This window comes from Emydura macquarii, unplaced genomic scaffold, assembly GCF_026122565.2.
Source record: "Emydura macquarii macquarii isolate MOO-44397 ecotype Brisbane River unplaced genomic scaffold, CSIRO-AGI_Emac_v2 contig_318, whole genome shotgun sequence".
Taxonomy (NCBI): Eukaryota; Metazoa; Chordata; order Testudines; family Chelidae; genus Emydura; species Emydura macquarii.
In genome coordinates, this window is record NW_027130455.1 from 4,087,494 (window position 1) to 4,106,512 (window position 19,019).

At 40.9% G+C, this 19,019-nt stretch overlaps 1 protein-coding gene across 3 annotated transcripts in view; it reads right to left on the reverse strand.

The window, feature by feature from the left end:
- Positions 1-18,317, reverse strand: part of ARHGAP42 (Rho GTPase activating protein 42) — a 272,863-nt gene extending 254,546 nt beyond the window's left edge. For 2 of the 3 annotated variants that reach the window (XM_067567915.1, XM_067567908.1), the window contains exon 1: positions 17,786-18,317. In XM_067567915.1, coding sequence (XP_067424016.1) covers positions 17,786-17,939 — 154 coding nt within the window. In that variant the 5' untranslated portion in view covers positions 17,940-18,317. Of the gene's footprint in view, positions 1-17,551; positions 17,701-17,785 lie in introns of those variants that run through there. The other variant, XM_067567923.1, reaches the window with a different exon arrangement.
- Between the last annotated feature and the right edge of the window lie 702 nt (positions 18,318-19,019).

Genomic DNA, 19,019 nt, shown 5'->3' on the forward strand with positions numbered 1-19,019 from the left:
AAAGTATTAAAATAGGGCTTTCATTTTAACAACATCCCTTGTTCCCTTTCCCTTTAGCTGTAGAGATCCTTTAGAAAAAAGAAAAAATCCTTGCTTGACAGTCTCTTATGGTATTAATGATGGTAATAACTGAGTTTCCGGGGAAAGGAGAAGCAGCTAGTTGAGATGGATTGGAACCGTTGTTGTTAAAGTCTAATCCCCTTTCCTGGAAGACAAGACAAAACAACACACACAGAGAAGGGGAAAGAAAAGAACAACAAAGATAAAAAATGCAGTTTTTGTCTCTGGTGTTGACTCTCTATTGCAACCTCACTGCTAGAAAAACACAGGCCCAGCACATGGCCTTATTAGCCACTCCAAAACCTGGCAAACTTGTACCGGCACTAGGCTGTTTAGAGCATTGCAGTTAGCTGCCTCTTTCATGTCAGGCTAAGATCAGTGTTGTAAAATACTCAGTCTTAGCCAGCTAAGCCAGACTCTTACTAGACAGCAGGAAAAAACAGAGAGATAGGAAAGAGAAAAAATAAGGTAAGGAAGGAAAAGGAAACGTGGGCAGGAAGGGTGAGGGGAATGAGGTCTCATATCTTAGGTGGTGGTCAGGATCTAGTGGGAGCTGGCAGTGTCACCTGGTCTCTCTTTCTGGGTCAGAACCTCTCTCAGGATTAGGACAAAGAAAGTCCAGGGTCCCAGGAGACAGTGGAAATCATGATGGCAAAGCTTACTCATTCCTTTCTGTCATCTTTCAGTCAGCGAGCATTCGCATCCCCTCTTTTAGTCAGCCAGCATCGCAGTACCCAGCTTTCCCCAAAGTCTCTCTCTCTCTTAAAAAAAAAAAGGGACCCCAAAAGGGGAGGATAGGTAGAATAGCCCATCTCCTCATTATTTTGTCTGCCAGTTAGGCTGAATTTCCAACACACTAATTTTGGTTCACCGATTTCCAGTCTCATGTTGCTCTTCTGTAATAGGCCTGATCTTAACACAGTCTTTGAGTTATACCTGTAGAACTTTTTGTTTGCACTAATTCAGTTCTTGTCTCTTTTTTGCAGCTCCCCCTTCTTCTCCCCTCCCCTCCCCCTTCTCCCCCCCGCCACCATGAACATTTGTTATTACAGGTTATTGTGATAGTTTATGAACTTTCACTAACTTTTCCAGTTAAGCTGACAAGTGTTTTCACCACCCCTTAGCCATCTCTTTAATAAAAAAAAAGACTGAGCTCATTGAGTCTATCACAATAAGGAATATTTTCCAACCCTTGAATCATTTTTGTGGCCTCCATCTCCTCTCAACCCTCTGCAATTTTCCAACCTCCTTCATGAACTGTAGGCATGAAAAGCGGATGTACTATTCCAGTGGCAACTGCACCAGAGCCATATGCAGAAGTAATAAAACTAGACTTTGGCAGAACTTAAATTTTTATTTTTTTTTTATTATAATTAACAAATAATATCAAGGTTTATTTTTAATAATTTTTTTCTGTTATATATTTAAATTTTCACTGTTGTGCAAAGTTATGGGGATCAGACAATTATTGAAACGACAGTAGATGTTGAGATTCAAAAGTTCAAAGCTTTATAACCATTAAAACACAATTGTCAACATCATATATCAAAATATACATATATAAATATCCTTAAATCAAACTCTAAAGTTCTCAAGCAGCATTTTTCTTACTTTGCCTATCTGTAGATTTATATCATCATCAATGGAAATATTTTTTCATCAGTTTATGCGGTTAAATTGATGTTTACGGATACAAAACTAATCCATCCACACCTAAATATAACTCCCCTACTGCCATGATACTGATGTTTATAGATCCAAGTAGTACTTTTACCCCTTATAGCCACGGTGTCGCACTGTGAGCTCATGTTCAGCGGTCTATCCAACATGACTCCTGAAAAGCCTCTCTCAGTGTCACTGCTTCCCAGTCAACTGATTTCCCCTTGCTGTAAGGACCTGCCTGATCCTCGTAAAGAGGGCTGCTCAATAACTGCATGGGGCATAAATATCCTTCCCCCTCTTCCAGCAGGAAGGACAATGCAGTGATGTTGACCTGCCCAACTGCATCCTGCCCTTCCTGTCCATTCCTGTAAGCTTTCCCCCTTCTTCCAACTCTTAAACCCTTCCAGCTAGCGGGACAAAGACATTTATATAAAGGTTGCAATGGGCACAGTCTCGGTTTCCGGATTTGTGACAGATACTGAAGCCGATTAGCCGAAGAGGACTGCAAATTTAAAGTGCACAAATTCCATTAACAATAACATTTTAGATCATCCTGAGAGTTTCTTTTTAAGAATTACCCAAAACACCACTATCAACAAACTCCAAAGAATAAAAACTAATGACAGGAAAACTGTAGATTATGAGATCTGTCAAAACATGCTGCTGGCTGTCAAAGAAAAAGAAATTAGAGATGTTGCATTGCATCAAATTGCCTAATGTCATTCAGTATAATTTAAGTAACAGTGGATTTGTGATATAAGTGCCATATTATAAAAACACACCTGCTTAGTAATACTGAGACAGAGTTACATGAGCCCAAAAACCTGCTCTTTAGACATGCCTGGTAGTTATGGAAATAACTGCATTAATTTTTGGTTCTCTTAGAAGGCTTGGATAATAAGATGCAAAAAAAGACAGATATGCAGCTCTCACTCTACTGAATTTCATTACCAATAAGTACATGTGGCTTATCAAAAAATAAAGTACTCCTGAGGCTTTTTATTCCATATTTTGTTGTTGTTTAATCCTGACTGTCATAGCAAGAAGTCCTGTTTTGCTCTTTCCATAGCAGATGGAGGGCAGCATTTCTGCAGCAGATCCTACCTACCTTTATCTCAAATCTGTTCTGGGCTAAGCAATAAACATTGCAACAATCAGCACACCACTGAGGGACCTTGGTACTTAAGGGACAAATCTAATACAATTCAGACTTAACCCTATGAGAAGTCATGCATCCTCAATTTTCATTAGTTGAGGGCAAGTCAGCACCTCAAAGGATTAGGTCTTGTATCTGGATAATATGTCCTACCAGATAGAATTCACAAAAGCAGCAAATTCTCCCTCGGGGCATATGGAGCACACTGTAATTTTCCTTAGAGGAGCACCTACTTTTCAAACATCTCTTACCATGAAAAACAGGCATAATTTTCATACAAACTGAAATATACAAATTAACTTATATGGGTTATATTTGAGAGGATTTGAGACTGCTTCACTGGGTGGCACAGAATGGGAAGGAGGCGAACATCCCATAGTGCTGAAGGAACAGGTCCAAGACTATTTAGAAGGATTGGACATACACAAGTCCATGGGGCCAGATGCAATGCATCCGAGGGTGCTGAGGGAGTTGGCTGATGTGATTTCAGAGCCATTGGCTATTATCTTTGAAAGCTCGTGGCAACAGGGGAAGGTCCCTGAGGACTGGAAAAAAGCAAATATAATGCCCACCTTCAAAAAAGGGAGGAAAGAGGATCCAGGGAACTACAGACTGGTCAGCCTCACTTCAATCCCTGGAAAAATCATGGAGCAGGTCCTTAAGAAATCCATTTTAAGGCACTTGGAAGAGAGGAAGGTGATCAGGAACAGTCAACATGGATTCACCAAGGGAAAGTCATGCCTGACCAAGCTGATTGCTTTCTATGATGAGGTGACTGGCTCTGTGGATGTAGGGAAGGCGGTAGATGTGATATACCTTGACTTTAGCAAAGCTTTTAATACTGATAAGAATACTGTGAGAGACAGTAAGTTAAAGAAGTATGGGTTGGATGAATGGACTATAAAATGGATAGAGAACTGGCTAGAGCACAGGGCTCAACGAGTAGTGATCAATGGCTCCATGTCTAGCTGGCAACCGGTCACAAGTGGAGTGCCCCAGGGGGCGGTCCTGGGGCCGGTTTTGTTCAACATCTTCATTAATGATCTAGAGGATGGGGTAGATTGCACCCTCAGCAAGTTTGCAAATGACACTAAGCTGGGGGGAGTGGTAGATACCCTGGAAGGTAGGGATAGGATACAAAAGGACCTAAACAAACTGGAGGATTGGGCCAAAAGAAATCTAATGAGGTTCAACAAAGAAAAATGCAGAGTCCTCCACTTAGGAAGGTGTACAGTATAATATCTAGTGACCGGCACTCACCCCCGCTCACTCCCTCCCGCTCGGCAATTACAGTAGACCTGAGACCTGACCTTATCGGGACCTTTACTGACTGACATACCTAAGATAGCACGTCTGAAATGGCAAACAATGGGACGTTGCAAAAAGCCCAGGGGCAGCCATCGGCTGTTACGAATACTGCACACCACTCATGTACCAAGCATAGCCCGAGTACATAATAACTGCTGCATTTCGGCAGGCCTGGCAGAAGAGCTGTCGGCCCACCAGACTGATCCCCTGGAGCTGCTACCTCTTCCCGCCCCCGAGACCACTGCTGGGCGAGAGTCGAGTCGAGTGTAACCGGTCCGAGTTTTGAACCCGAGCTTTTCTCGTGTCCCCCATTGGTCAGGCGTCATGACCCTGTTCCTCGTGGTGGTAAGATTTTAAATAGTATTCTTGTTATAGTTTTCGGGTATTAGTAACATTAATTTGATTATACTTTTAAAACTCATATAATCGTTATATAGTGTACTCTGTGTCTTGTTCTCCTTCTAATCTGCTTAAATCCCCCTGTTAAGGAAAGTAGATAGTTCTGTTATATGTATTGTTCCTTTTTCCCTTGTAAAACCCCACATCCCCTTTGCCCCAAATAAACTTGTAAATAGTTAAGAAACTGTTTCCTCATCGTGGTGCTTGGTAATCAGGGGATCCCTTTACCTGTCAGCAACAGAAGGAAGAATCTCATGCACAGCTATAGACTGGGGACCGATGAGCTAGGCAGCAGTTCCGCAGAAAAGGACCTGGGGGTAACAGTGGATAAAAAGCTGGATATGAGTCAGCAGTGTGCCCTGGTTGTCAAGAAGGCTAATAGCATATTGGGCTGCATTAGGAGGAGCATTGCCAGCAGATCAAGGGAAGTGATTATTCCCCTCTATTCGGCATTGGTGAGGCCGCATTTGGAGTATTGTGTCCAGTTTTGGGCCCCCCACTACAAAAACGATGTGGACAAGTTGGAGAGAGTCCAGCGGAGGGCAACAAAAATGATTAGGGGGCTGGAGCACAGGACTTATGAGGAGAGGCTAAGGAAACTGGGCTTGTTTAGTCTGCAAAAGAGAAGAATGAGGGGGGATTTGATAGCAGCCTTTAACTACCTGAAAGGGGGTTCCAGGGAGGATGGAGCTAGGCTGTTCTCGGTGGTGGCAGATGACAGAACAAGGAGCAACGGTCTCAAGTTGCAGTGAGGGAGGTCTAGGTTGGACATTAGGAAAAAGTTTTTCACTAGGAGGGTGGTGAAGCACTGGAATGGGTTACCTAGGGAAGTGGTGGAATCTCCATCTTTAGAGGTTTTTAAGCTGAGGCTTGACAAAGCCGTGGCTGGGATGATATCGCTGAGGTTAGTCCTGCTTTGAGCAGGGGGTTGGACTAGATGACCTCTGACCTTCCAACTCTATGATTCTATGATTCTAGGATACATGTGACAATATTTTATGTATTTAGACATATACTTTACACATACAAGTTGTTTTTAATTATACTTATCCTGTACATTGCAGATTCAAAAACATAAAAACAGTTTGACTTTGTTTTCAGTTCTATAGCTTCTGTTTCTCCCCAGACATAATGGATTTTACATGTCCTCCAGTAAAGTTTCATAGTAGCAGGAGCCTTAGTTGTTTGAGTTTCCCAGAGGGCAGGTTCAAAATCCTTCTCTACTCGCAACCTAACTAGTACTGTCCCTTGATGGATTCTGAAGTCTAACTCAAGTTTTTCTTCAAGCACTGGTGTAAAGATTCTTTTTATATATTTAATACTAAAGATACATGACCACCTTGAATATTTTAACAGGGTATATGTCAGACAACTAGGGATTTTTTAAATTGATTTTTAACATGAACTGTGTGCTTGAAGCAATCTTTTCCAGAACAGCAAATCACCAGCAGGCTTGCCAGCAATTTGTGAGCAAATTTAGCCTTAAAGGAAAGATGCCCTTCGTTTCCCAATATCATAGCTCTAAATCAACAGTTTCCAGACAGCATGTACCAAATTAGTAAACAGTAGATTGCCTCCCTCCTTTCATCTGCAGAAAAAAAGGTTGCTGGCCCAGTATGGCTGGGGGAGAAGGGAAGGAAAGGGGAGAAGAGAAAATAAAGAAGGCAGTGCAAGTTTTCTAAATTGTCTTTTTTCAACCATTCCGAGATTATCCTCTAAGGCCTTGATTATCTGGGGATTTCAAACACCACTGTAGCTGCATCAATGCAAAACCCCAGCACAGAGCCAAGACTGCTATAAACAGCAATCTGCCCAAATACAACTCATCTCTGCTTGGAGCCAACTAGCCACAATGGCAAGAATTGCATTTTAGCTAATCCACATGAAGGGTTTATACTAAGTGGCTGGCCACTCATGACCATAGCAGTAACTGGGGCAAATCCCCAACATAGACAAGACCTAGAATTCAGACAATCGCTACTGTGCATTTCCACCTGAAGACCAAACAAAGAACTTGCTTTGCTTAAATGGGAATTTTATTTACCAAGTAGCCTTACTCCATGTAATTCTCGTTTTACTGAACACTGGCCACATCTAAATTACATGCCTTTTTCTGCGGAAAAAAGCACAAGCCATTTGACATGGCACTACAGAAGAATCCAAAATCTCCCCACCAAACAAATAAGGGCACCAGATTGGAGAACCGTGGTATCCAATCATTTTATTCCCTATGAAGCTTCAACCTCATTCTATAAGTTATAGAATCAAAGCATTACATTTTAAGCCTTTGCTCAATTAGTATTCCCTCCCCCACCAACAAAAGAAAATTCCTTAGTTTTTCAATGTAACAATCCCAATATATCCATCCTGACTGGTGCCTGTTAAAATGGAGCCAAAATTTGTCCCTTCCACAGACATAAAGAGGATAAAAAACTGGCAGAGGGGAAAGAGGGTAAGGCAGTTAAAAGAGGAAAGCACTGTTCCCCACTTGTTCCTGCAAAAGCAGAGCAACACACGAGGAGGGGCAAGAAGCCCACGGGCAGACATGCTACACACTATCTGGAAGTCAGTGGAAAACCTGAAAAGTTAAGAGTCTCAGTTTGTGTTAACTTAGGCACACCCTCTTTTCCCACCTACAGAGCAAGTTTGTGCTGGATAGCTCCATTACAGCAATACCAACAGGGGAGGCAAGGGAGCCACAGGAGCAAGAAGACAGCACATAGGCACAGGGTCCCTGCATAGTGGCACTGGTCTCAAGAAGACAGCCTCTAAGAACCACAGCTTTGGGGTGGAAAGGAAAGTGAAGCCACAACCCACACTATCCCAACGATGCAGCATCGTGAAGATGCCACACTGCGCAGATGTAAGTGCGTCGATATGAGATGCGTTAGTTACATTACTTAACTAGCATATCGCACGTCGACCCAGAGCAGCAGTGTAGACCAGGCCATATAAAACCACACTTGACCAATGAGGTTAGCAAAGCTGGCTCCTTTATATAGGGCCCAGTTCTATCATATTTATACTGACTGGTATCTTGCTCTGATTAGTAACACTGAAAGTAGTATACCCAATAAGGAACAAAGTACTACTCAATTTAATAGTAGTAGAATCCAGCCCATAATGACATCAGATAGTGTTACCAAAGGCAGAAATACTCACTTATGTACTGTCTGTGCTGCTCATTTTTCAGAAATTCCCTCTGTCCAAGTCTAGCTGTACTAGCTGAATGAAGCCTGAAAACACAGGGTCTCTTTACCATTAAAAGTGTGTCTTCTATATTCTATAGAAACTAAAATAAGTCTTATTTTTATAGAGAAATAATTCTGCAATGTAAGAAATGAATCAAGGCTTATCTGCCCTGTTCTATCAGTTTCTAGTTACATTTAGTTAATCTGAGCTTCTTTTCCAAGAGAAATGTTTACACAGTACAATCAAATAGAAGGGCCCTTTTCATTAATACTGAATAGTCCCATTAGCGTACCTGTATTCATTTATATATTGCTTTTCATCAAAGTACTTCCAAGCACTTTTACATTTAGGCACCATTATACCCATATTACAAGTGACTTGTCCAAGATTAAAATTAGATCAGTGGCACATCCAAAAATATAACCCAGGCACCCCACCTCCCAGACGGTTGGACATTAGACCAAAAGAATATGCAAAAATCCGAGCTACTGTATGTTCTTCTCATTGTTCATACTGTTTTCCTTCTCCCAGTCTCCTGGGGAGGAAGCCTCACTACAGTCTAATAAGTATACAGTATTAAATATATTTACTGTATTGAAGACTAACTTCAGTGATTTGGGGCTGAGGAAGGCGGGTTGGATAGCTGATAAAAATGCACTTGATAAACAGCAGATTGTCTGTGCAAGAGGCTAAATAGTAGTGCATTCCTAGAAATGGATTTACTGTAGTTCCAATATAGATACACTGTTACAATAAATCATATACTCTAGGAAAATAATATTTGCCCAATGCAAACCCATTTACCCTTTACAGGCTAGAATGGGAGTTTCTTGAGCAGGAAGAGAGAGGGAGGCCAGACTTCTAGCCAAGAAACTGCTCCTAGATCTTGTCTCTCACCCCACCATCTTTCAGCTGTAGGCTTAGTTCTCTAGCTACTGTTGTAGATGTCTGGTACATTTTTTCTAAGCCCTACATTGGGAGATTGCATGGCACCACATAAATGTTAGAATTACTCCACTTATGGTTTCATTGCTTCATATCGAGATCACCCAGGACGGGTCCCATCCGGTTTTAAAAATCAATTAAATGGTTTTGTCCTCAGAAAATAATAAACCCCAAACTTGTACAGGTAACAGTTGTATTTACGTTTTGCTAATCAATATTATTTTTTCACGTCTGAATCTATAATTTCTGAAAGTGGATTGTCTTCTTATAGTATCAGTGCATTGTTTTTCTACACAACTTTAAAGAGGAGGGCAAACCATGATTTGTATAATCATTTCAATGGAAAGAATAGAAATTTCCATTGTATACTTGATGGAGACAAACCTATTATATAGCAAATAAAGTAGAAAGTAGTCTGGATTTATTATTATAGGAAATTGCAAATTGTTACAACAGTTCTTCTGCCACAAAACCTCAAGAGAATCAGTACAAAATCAGTGACCACAGAGTTACAATTTCCATAAAATAAAGAGGATATTCAGAAAATAGCTAGTTTCTTATAAAGAGAACGCACTTATCACATTCATATCAAATGAAGTATATAGGAGATGGGAAAAACAGGACCATTAAGAATTATATTCAATTGTCCTTTGCAGAAGTCATTTTAAATATTATGGTTGAAGTTCCTGATTAAAGAAACCATATTCACGTTTGTTTTTTTCCCCCCAAGTTACAATAAACTCTGTTTTGCTTCTTTGGCTACCTAGATTCTTACACTGCACTCAGCATCATGGCATTTGAGCTCTGAAGTTACTCCATTGTTAATATACCTAAAATTATCCAACTATACAATTGTAGATTTTTAAAAGAACTGCTATTTCAGAGTTTGAGCATAAAGAAACCCACCATAACGTAAGTGCAATCTACAGACTTCAGTAATGCAGTTCCTTCATCTTTAGCAGAGTTGCAGCCTGCATCAACCTCATGCATGGCCCAGCCCACAACGCTTCATCTTGATCCAGTCTGAGAACATGCTGCTCAAGATGAATCATTCATTGCCTACTGGGTTCTACACATACCTTCTCTTAAAGATGAGGGCACCTCACTCTGTGCCATATTAACGCTTTACGGGCAACCCTTAAGCTTCTGGAAGTTGAATTGGGGGAGATTTTGGATGCCATAGTCATTAGTAAATTGGTGAGAGGGAGGGAGAGAGAAGATCGTTAGGTCACGATTCTTAGGTACTCGAATTACTGCATGGTGCTTTTCATACTGAAAGCTATGTTCACTTTTTTACTGAATTATCTACAGATTATGAGCAAGAGAATTTACCTAGGCATTTATTTAGTTTCTATCACTGATCTGAACACTTACCATAGGATCACTACTTTGAAGTGTTAATGACTATTTTTGCGAGCCTGTGTGTTTTTAGAGTGTCACACTTCTACACTGCAGAGGAATCATGCACTCCAAAGGCTGAGAAACTGAATGTGAATGAAAATGATGGATGATTTTTATTTAAATCAGATCTTTTATTTAAACACTTTGTTTAAATAAACCTATTTAAAATTAATTTTGAAACTGACAGCCCATGTTAAGGCCTTACACTTATTATGATCTATTAAAAATCATTTAAATTAAATATAAAAAAGTAAGCAGTATATGTTTGCTGCCAAGTTTTAAAGAACCGGTGGAATCATTGGCTAGCACCTGGAACCAGAGTTTGTTGAAGTACTAAACCAGATTTTGACATCAGTAGCCTTTTTTTGAAGGGACAGAGAAAATAGCTTCTTCATTTCAGTTTATTCAACTAGCTCAGTTCAATTACTAGTTCACGCAATGTTAAGAAACCAATTGGCAATTTAATGAACAGGAAAGCCTGTTTTTCCTCATCCCATTTTATTCATATAAAACCTAGGTGTCAGAGGATGAGATCTACTAGTTCTAAAATTTTGAAGGACATGCTACCCAGAAACAATCAGTCCAATTCACTAGCTACAGTTAATATTTCCTCTGTTTAATAAATCACTTAATTTTAAATGTTAAACATACTTTGATACATTTTTCCTTATATACCTAGCACACTTAAGATAGTTTTATCTTAGTAAAAAATAAAATGTTTTGTGTATGTTAATTAAATTGAATTTTCATCCATTCAGAGTAAATCCCAAGTAAAAAATGTATCATTCACCATAATCTAACACAATGAAAGATATAAAAAATAAGAATCTGAACAAATGTAAATTAAGCAGTAAAATTGCTTAAATAATGTATCCTCCTGGTTAGCAAAAGCACCAGATTTAGTGTAAAGGCTATATTTAGTTGCAAATCAACATGTTTTAATGGTTACCAAGCAATGAGAATCAACTTTTCTTTGGGAAAAAAAACCTAAAAACTACAAATGCAAAACACAATTAAAATTCAATTATTTAAATCAAGGTTTTCTGTTTGCTGATTTAAAACAATTAAAATCAGTGATTTAAATCACTTTGATTTAAATCAATCCACCAAAGAAACTGAGTATGTTGCCATATGTTCTTGACTCTGCTTTTTCATAGCTATACTGGCAGACAGCAGGTCATATTTTTGCATTATAAATAAATTAATGAAATAAGACTCCCGAGGGAAACCTGTTTATACACTTCAATATATATTATTTTCAAATTTTCTAAAAAACAGAAGTCATATATGACTCTTTCAACAACAAAACTAAAATGAGTCAAGGCAAAAGTCTGGTATATCATACTATAATAGCTCTACCATTGAATACTAGGTATCAGTGGACCAAATATTTGCTTACAAAGAACTAAAGTAATAAAAGACTGACTGCTACCAAAAGCCAGTAAGTATAATTTACTGAAATCATTTACTGCTGTTATAGTTGGAATCTAGAAAAAGACATTTAAACATCTCTTGGCACCAGAAGTATCCATATGATTATACATGGGAAAATACAATCATTGTGGAAAAATATAAACATTTTACAAAAGAATTCCCCAAGGGAGATAGTGACCACATTGTCAGTTCCAATTTTGTAATATTTTTGCTTAAATTTTCTTCAGTCTGTTAATCCCAGTGAGTTTTTCATACACAAAGCTGAGTTCATCACTGGGATTAATTATTAGTTTGTACAACAAGGAAATAACTAGCTGTTTGGCATGCATTATGCAACGGTTTGGAAGCAGGGACTTGTGTGTGGAAACTATATAAAATTCCAGTCAAACAAACAAAAAATGCATCTGAAGGAGATGGCATTTCCATTTATGGGCCAGTCTTTTTTCAGACTAAACCACCACATCAGGAAGATTTACTGATGGCCTTTTCTCAGCTGATTACTTATTAAGACTTCTAATTCTTCTCATAGGAAGAAGGGACAGTTTTCAAAAACTGTAATATTTCTCCCAGAGGTTTTCCAAATTCATGAGTCAGTTGGATAAATATTATTTATACTGTACCACAGGAACACATTCAGACATTGTTAAAGCATCTTAAACTCCATTCAAGTCAGCTGGAAATCTACTGAAACTGCATCCACTCAAACCAAGTCTGAATGTAGCCCTAACTCTCTGTCTGCAAGAGCTTGCAGCTAGGTCACTGGTTCTCAACCTATTTACCATTGTGGGCCACATATGCAGCTCTCTTATGTGCTATGTGGGCCGCATACGCACATATATATATATATATATATATATATATATATATATATATATATATATATAAAATGTATGGCCCTAAGGATATCACATGAGCTGCAGCTATGTGCTGATCGGGCACAAGCAGCCTGTGGGTTGAGAATCACTGAAAGAGGTTAATGAAGGCATGTGAGTGGTAGAGTGGCCATTAGAGAAAGGTGTGGGAATGGAAGACAGTTTGCCAAGCCAGAAGTCATTAAACTACTTGTCTTGTACACGTGTTAGTCGTGTGTATTTTTAATTCAATTTTTATTAACTTGCCATAATGGTAGGCCAGTAACAGACATTAACATTAAACAACTTAATCTTATATTGCATCTTCCATGCAATTCATCTCTTGACATGCTTTACTGCATTAAGAAGTGAGTAGACAATATAATGACCAACTCACTGAAAAGAGTTGTGCAGAGAAACATTGTGATTGAGTTACTTATTTTTCCCAATACAATCAATAATTAGGAAAGAAATTAAGAGGTATGCTGCTAAGAACAAAGAGAAGGGGAAAACAGACTAAAGGTTTCAACTGAAAACAAGACAGAATCAATGAAAAAGAAAGATTTAAGCCCTAGTTCAGCAGTCCACCTCTATTCAGAGAAGCACTTGAGTATATGCATAAAGGTTAAGCATGAGTTTAAAGGATTTGCTGAATTGGTGCCCCAGGAACATATCAGATCAAATAACCAGATACAAGTTGATAAGCCTTATGGGTTATCAACAAGTTCAGTTGGACCAGAAACAGAGTATTTTTACCCTAAATTACAATATGAATTGAATGTTACTTCAATTCACAAGTTAATGAAGTCAAGGGTAAAGTAACCCTCTTTCAAAGAACATAGAATAATGCATGAGCCCACTTTATCTTTTTGTCAATATATCACAGTGAAATCTTTGGAAAGGTACCTTTCCAAGGAATCTATTCTCTTGACAACAGAAATGGGCATTGCGTACATATAGATAAAGTGAATCCTTAAAAAGGGAACAAAATGAGCTGCAACATTAGTGCACTATGATAAGGACAGAGTGAAATATCCCACTGTACTGAAGCCACAAATATAGATCGTCAGACAAGGCCAAAAAAATCAGCTTGAGGGCTATACAAATGCAATGTTCTAGTACACAAGCCACTATCAAATTGAGCTGAGCTCTCCAGAAAATATACGCCGCTTAAAGGTAGCCCCAAAAAGCCTGGCTTACCTGTAGGCAATATGGCCCGTGTGTATGTCGCGACTCCAGCTGGGGTCACACTCTCAGCAGAGGGGGTCGTGGCAATCCCTCCTGTGCAGAGGACATCATTTTGCTTGCAGAGCATGGCCTCGAATGCTCAATGCATGCGAGGTCACAATGCATAGAGGACACTATTTTGCCCTACTAACTGGCATTCTCTGCGTAGCATAAACTCGCATACACCATACGTATGAGGTCATACTGTGCAGAGCACACTATTTTGTAGAGCAAAATGGCATCCTCCATGTGCTATGACCTCACACGTAGGATACGTGAAAAATCATAATGTGTGGAGGATGACATATTGCTCTTCAAAATGGCATTGCCATGCTTTCTGGGGTCTCAGCAGGAAAGACTTCATTAAACTGGGGTCATACCAGCAGAAAGTTTAGGAACCCCTGCAATATGGAATTTGGCAAGGGAGTTGAGGAATTTGCTAATGATCTGACATCAATCCAGGTAATACCAGCTCTCACAGACTGTCTAGAATGACCTCACTGAAGCCAACTGGCATTTTGCATTATATAGTTTTAGTGTCCTATGCCTTACTCTGGAAATCAGCACTTTTAAGAATGATAGCGACCACAACAGTGTTGATGGTTGTAATAAAAAATATGTGAACTTGAGTCAGCCTTGGAACACTCCATCATTAGACAAAACATCCATTATATACTAAACTCATTCATCCCATCTTTACCATCATACAAGGCATCCTGCCAGAGATTTTTAAGACTACATTTTTACAATTCATCCTGACAAGTATTCATTATAAGACACCATCATGTGAAAGGACTCATCAACTTTAAAATTTTATTTCCATCTGAAAATTGTGTATCTAGAGTTACAAGTAACACCTAGGATTTAGATAACTGAAAAATTAGAAAAAATATTTCTCTCTATTCTTTTCAATTTGAGTAGTCAGTTTCACTGTTTCTCCTATACATTTATTAGGGAAGGGTCTGGTCCAAATGCCTTTGAAGTCTGTGGAAAGATTCCCTTAGACATCAGTAGGCTCTGCTCTGCATCAGGTGGACAGTTTCTCCCTTCCAAGAAAGGACCCTCTTAAACAACAGCAAGGCAACATGAAGACCCTTAAGCAATCAAATTCCTTTCAAACATTTTAAGTAAAATGTAAAAGAGGTACATAAACATTCACTGAAACTCCCAAAATCCAGAGTTTCATACCGCTCTACTTGTAAGTAATTTCTCAGAGAGTATTTAATCAAAGAAAGGTGGTAACAGACTAAATGAAAACAGTAGTTCTCCATGATTGCATAATAGGCTGCTAAGGCTTCAGGAACCAAAACACAAGAGTCCATCACTGCATTAATTATTGACTCAGCTGTTTGATTAGATTTTCCAACTCAAACAAAAGAGCCTTGCATAACATCGCATTGTTTTTAAAGCAAAGATAGAATAATTAAAGCATAGAAACAAGCCAAAAGTCCTCTAATAAATATTCCTTCCACATGAGAATTTAGTTCTTGTAAACTGCTGTTATTTGCCAGAGCAGAGATGGCGTTTTTGCAGCCCTCCTTGATACCAAAATCACAGGAGTACTATGACAAATTTTTCATTCTTTTCCAACAGTCAGTGATAAACAGAGACACTTCCTAAATCACCTTGTTATAAGTTACCCTGGCTCTACTCCCCTGGCCTCAAGTATCTGCATCTGGTCACTAATAGAAAGCTGTTTGAAGGGAGCCAGGAGGAGAGTAATAGTTCTTTCTAGAAGATAAAAAGATCTTAGCTTTAGAGGACCCAGCAGTACTACAGCAATGAGCACTTTTGAATAGCATATGCACAATAAAATGAGTAATGTCAAACAAGAAGGAAATTCTTCAATAAGGCCATTAAGACTTGCAGAACAGATGTTAATTTTAAGTACCATAGAACTGTTTTTTGGTTGGTTTTTTTTTTTTTCTTTTTTCAGAGAATAGCAAAGTGGTTGAAAACCTATGTAAAGTCTCAATCCTGCAGACACTGACTTTAATGGGACTACTCAAGGGTGAAGATTAACACACACAAATGTTTGCAAGATTGGAGCCTAAATTAGCATGTCTAATTAACACCATCCACACACACTCACCTCCACTTCTACCCTCTCTAGGTTATCAAGTTAAGAAGAAACTTCTTGCTCAAATTCCAGATGTGAGCACAAGTTAATCTGGCTCAGAAAAATACTAAGCACCCTCTGATAAGAAAAGTCATACATGCTCGGCACCACGCAGAATCAAAGCCAGTTAGGTTTTGTCAGCTACCTAGCTTCAAATATTATCATAGTTTTGTAAAAGCCATGTAGGGAGAAAAGAAAAAAAAACATATGCTTACAAGAAGTTATACAACTTTTGCTCTCTTAGTTTTAGAATATTTGAAGCCTATGATTTGCAATTTCTTTGAAATTTGCTGCTTTAAACTTAAACCAAATCTAAAGTCAATCTGTAAACTAACAAAACGAGCTTTAGCTAATCTGTAGCATCAAAGTTCCTGGCTAAATACCTGCACATTTTCTACATAAACCAAGATCTGAGGATATGCATTTCAGGCACCAGGCACAGCTGCAAGTTTAATTCAATTTGTATTTGCATAAAATTAGGTTTAGAACCAAACTAATCCGCAGACATGTGCAAGTGTATTTACGTTTATATACACATATCATCAAAGCCTCTGGTTGTTTTATTTATGTAAAAACAAATACCTCACCTACAATGGGCAGTGAAAATTGTCAAAAAACCTGTTGCCCACCTATAATATTTGCAAGTTAAAATCCTGTTCTGAGCCATGAGCCTAATGTCATAGTGCAAGAAACAGTGAGGTTTACTAGTACAGATATATACGGAGCTTGTTATAACACCTGCTCACAACTTGCCAGACTCAATGACACTGCTACCATTCACTTTTATTAGCATTAAATAATCATTTTAAGAAAAATGTAGCTGAAGACTTAGCACATTATGGTGGAGATATGAGACATTTAACAAGGAAAGGAAACAGCAAGAGAAACTGCATGTCATCACCTCCTCTGGTCAAATATTAGCTCTAACCAAATACGTCTGAAGAACAGACAAAAGGATCATCCAGTCTGACTAAATGATAAGAAGTGGATGACAATAGCTAGAGAGAAAAAAAGTGTGAGTTGGCAGCAGTAACACTGGAAATAATCTTTAATAGTTCACTTTACATTCTTCAGTATCAACTCTAACCAGAGGCCCATTTCCCAGAACACATTCAAAGCACCCTTCATCACTCAATGAAAGTACACAGGACTTCAAGAGAAGTGGAACATTAAACGATTTAGTTTACTTATTGCTTCACAATCTTCCTAAACATAAGTTATGTTGAAGTCAAAAAGCTTTACAGATTATATTTAAAAACAAACACCCATCAAGAAATATACAACAAAACCAGAAAGGTACAAATTCTCTCACACAGAAATCCATTAAAATTTCAATTTGTTGCTTTGACCATCTAACATAATTTTTTTCTATCACTGTTTAGAACCACCACATCAAGATACCAGTTAGCTACTGATGAATGCAATTACTGAGAAGGATATCATCATTATACATTCACACATATCAAACTAACTGAATTCTGATTCCCCACAAGTCTATGTGGGACTTATTCTCCTCACTCGCTGGTAAGATTTCCCACATGGCAGCCTTACCATATATATTTTACGTGCTGCACAGATATGAAAATACATACTACATAGGTACAGATGCAGCTATGATTAGTAAGGAATCCTATTGTTATCTGAAGTGTCACTCTGGTCTTAAAGCATTTGAATTCATCAGGGACGAGTTGGGGCTTAGCCACTGCACATTTACCACTTGAAACATACACAGCTGAACGCTGGGGTCTCTTCAGACACACACCAGCTATGCAAAAAGACCAGAAAAAAATGACATACAAGATTGAACGTCTCACTCCCACGCTTTGATCCAGCTCCCTGAAGAAGAGGAGGCGGGGGACAAAAACTTTAGAGAAACTTTGTGTTTTGGCTGCCAGCAGGGGAGCCCTTTCCCTACATCCATTCAAACAAAAGAAGCCTCTTTTCCCCTCTCCTCCTCTCCCTAAGTCTCCCCCCTCCCCAGATATGCCCTGTCCCACCACAGGGCTCGCACCGACTGCCCCCCCTACTCACTCCTGAGGGCCCCTATGAGCAGGCTGCCGTCCTTGATCAGCTCCTTGATGAACTTGTTGGTCCTCTCCAACTCAATCTCGTGACACTGCAGGCGCTCCCTGAAATCCGGGCTGTCCAAGTAGGAATCGCTGAACTCCAGAGTGGGCAGCCCCATGGCAGCCGCAGCAGCAGCAGCCGCCCCGCTGCCAAGAGGAGGCCAGGCGAGGCTGAGCAGCAGCTGAGGGGGGGAAGTAGAGGGGAACTTGCAGGAAAGCGCGTCCCCCCGTCTCCCAGGGGAGGTTTGCTTCTCGCAGGATCCGCCGGCCCCCTTGAGTCAGGCCCGGCCCCGGCCCCCCTAGCAAAGCAGGCGGCGGGTACAGCAGCGCTTCTGAGTTGCTGTCAGCTGCTCACATTGTTCCTCCAGGGCATGACTGGCTCCCCCGGGCTAGCGCTGCTGCGGCGGCCGCTCAGACCCTTCCGGCAGCTCTCGGCTCTGTCTCCTCCTGGAATCTGACTCAGCCTCCCCCCTGGCCCGGCCGGGGGAAGCCGCCTCCTCCCAGCCCAGCATGCACACACGCCGGGGCGGAGGAGAGAGGGAGGGAGAGAGGGAAGGACGGGGGCTGTGCCGCCCGGGCAGGCAGGCAGTCCCCGCCCCGTGGCGGCGAGGGCGCCCTGCGGCTGCGGCCCCGCCTGGTGCCCACCCACCACACACGCTCCCAGGCTGGGAGTCCGCGCCTGGTGCCCCGGCTGCTGCGTGGAGCAGAGGCAGGGCCCACGTGGAGCTGCGGGCCTCGGCCGAGCCCCACACGCCGGCGCAGGGAGGAGGGAAGGCGCCTGGGTGGGCACCAGAAGGACGGGGGAAGGGCAGGGAGGAGGGGTGGCCCCGGGCCGGGTTCGAGTGAGGGGCCTCGCGGGGCCGTCCTGCGTGAGCGGCCTCGGAGCTGGCGCCAAGGGTTGGGGCGACACCGCTGGGGTTTGGGTCTGGATGAGGGGTAGCGGCTGGCACGTGTCAAAGAGCGGGGCAAGGGGAGGGAGGAACAGGCACCTCTGTGAGCCAAAGGCCCGAAGAGCGGGGCTGTCCTCGTAAGATCTGTGCACCCGGTCAGCCGAGCGTGGCCACCCCTTCGCCGTGCCAGCAGGAACGGGAGCCCAGGGTTATAGTGCTCAGCTCTGGTTAGGGCTGGGGAGGACGGGGCGAGAACCCCGTGTGCCCCTGCGGAGTTCCGGTACTCACAAGTGAGGGGCTGTGGCCTCC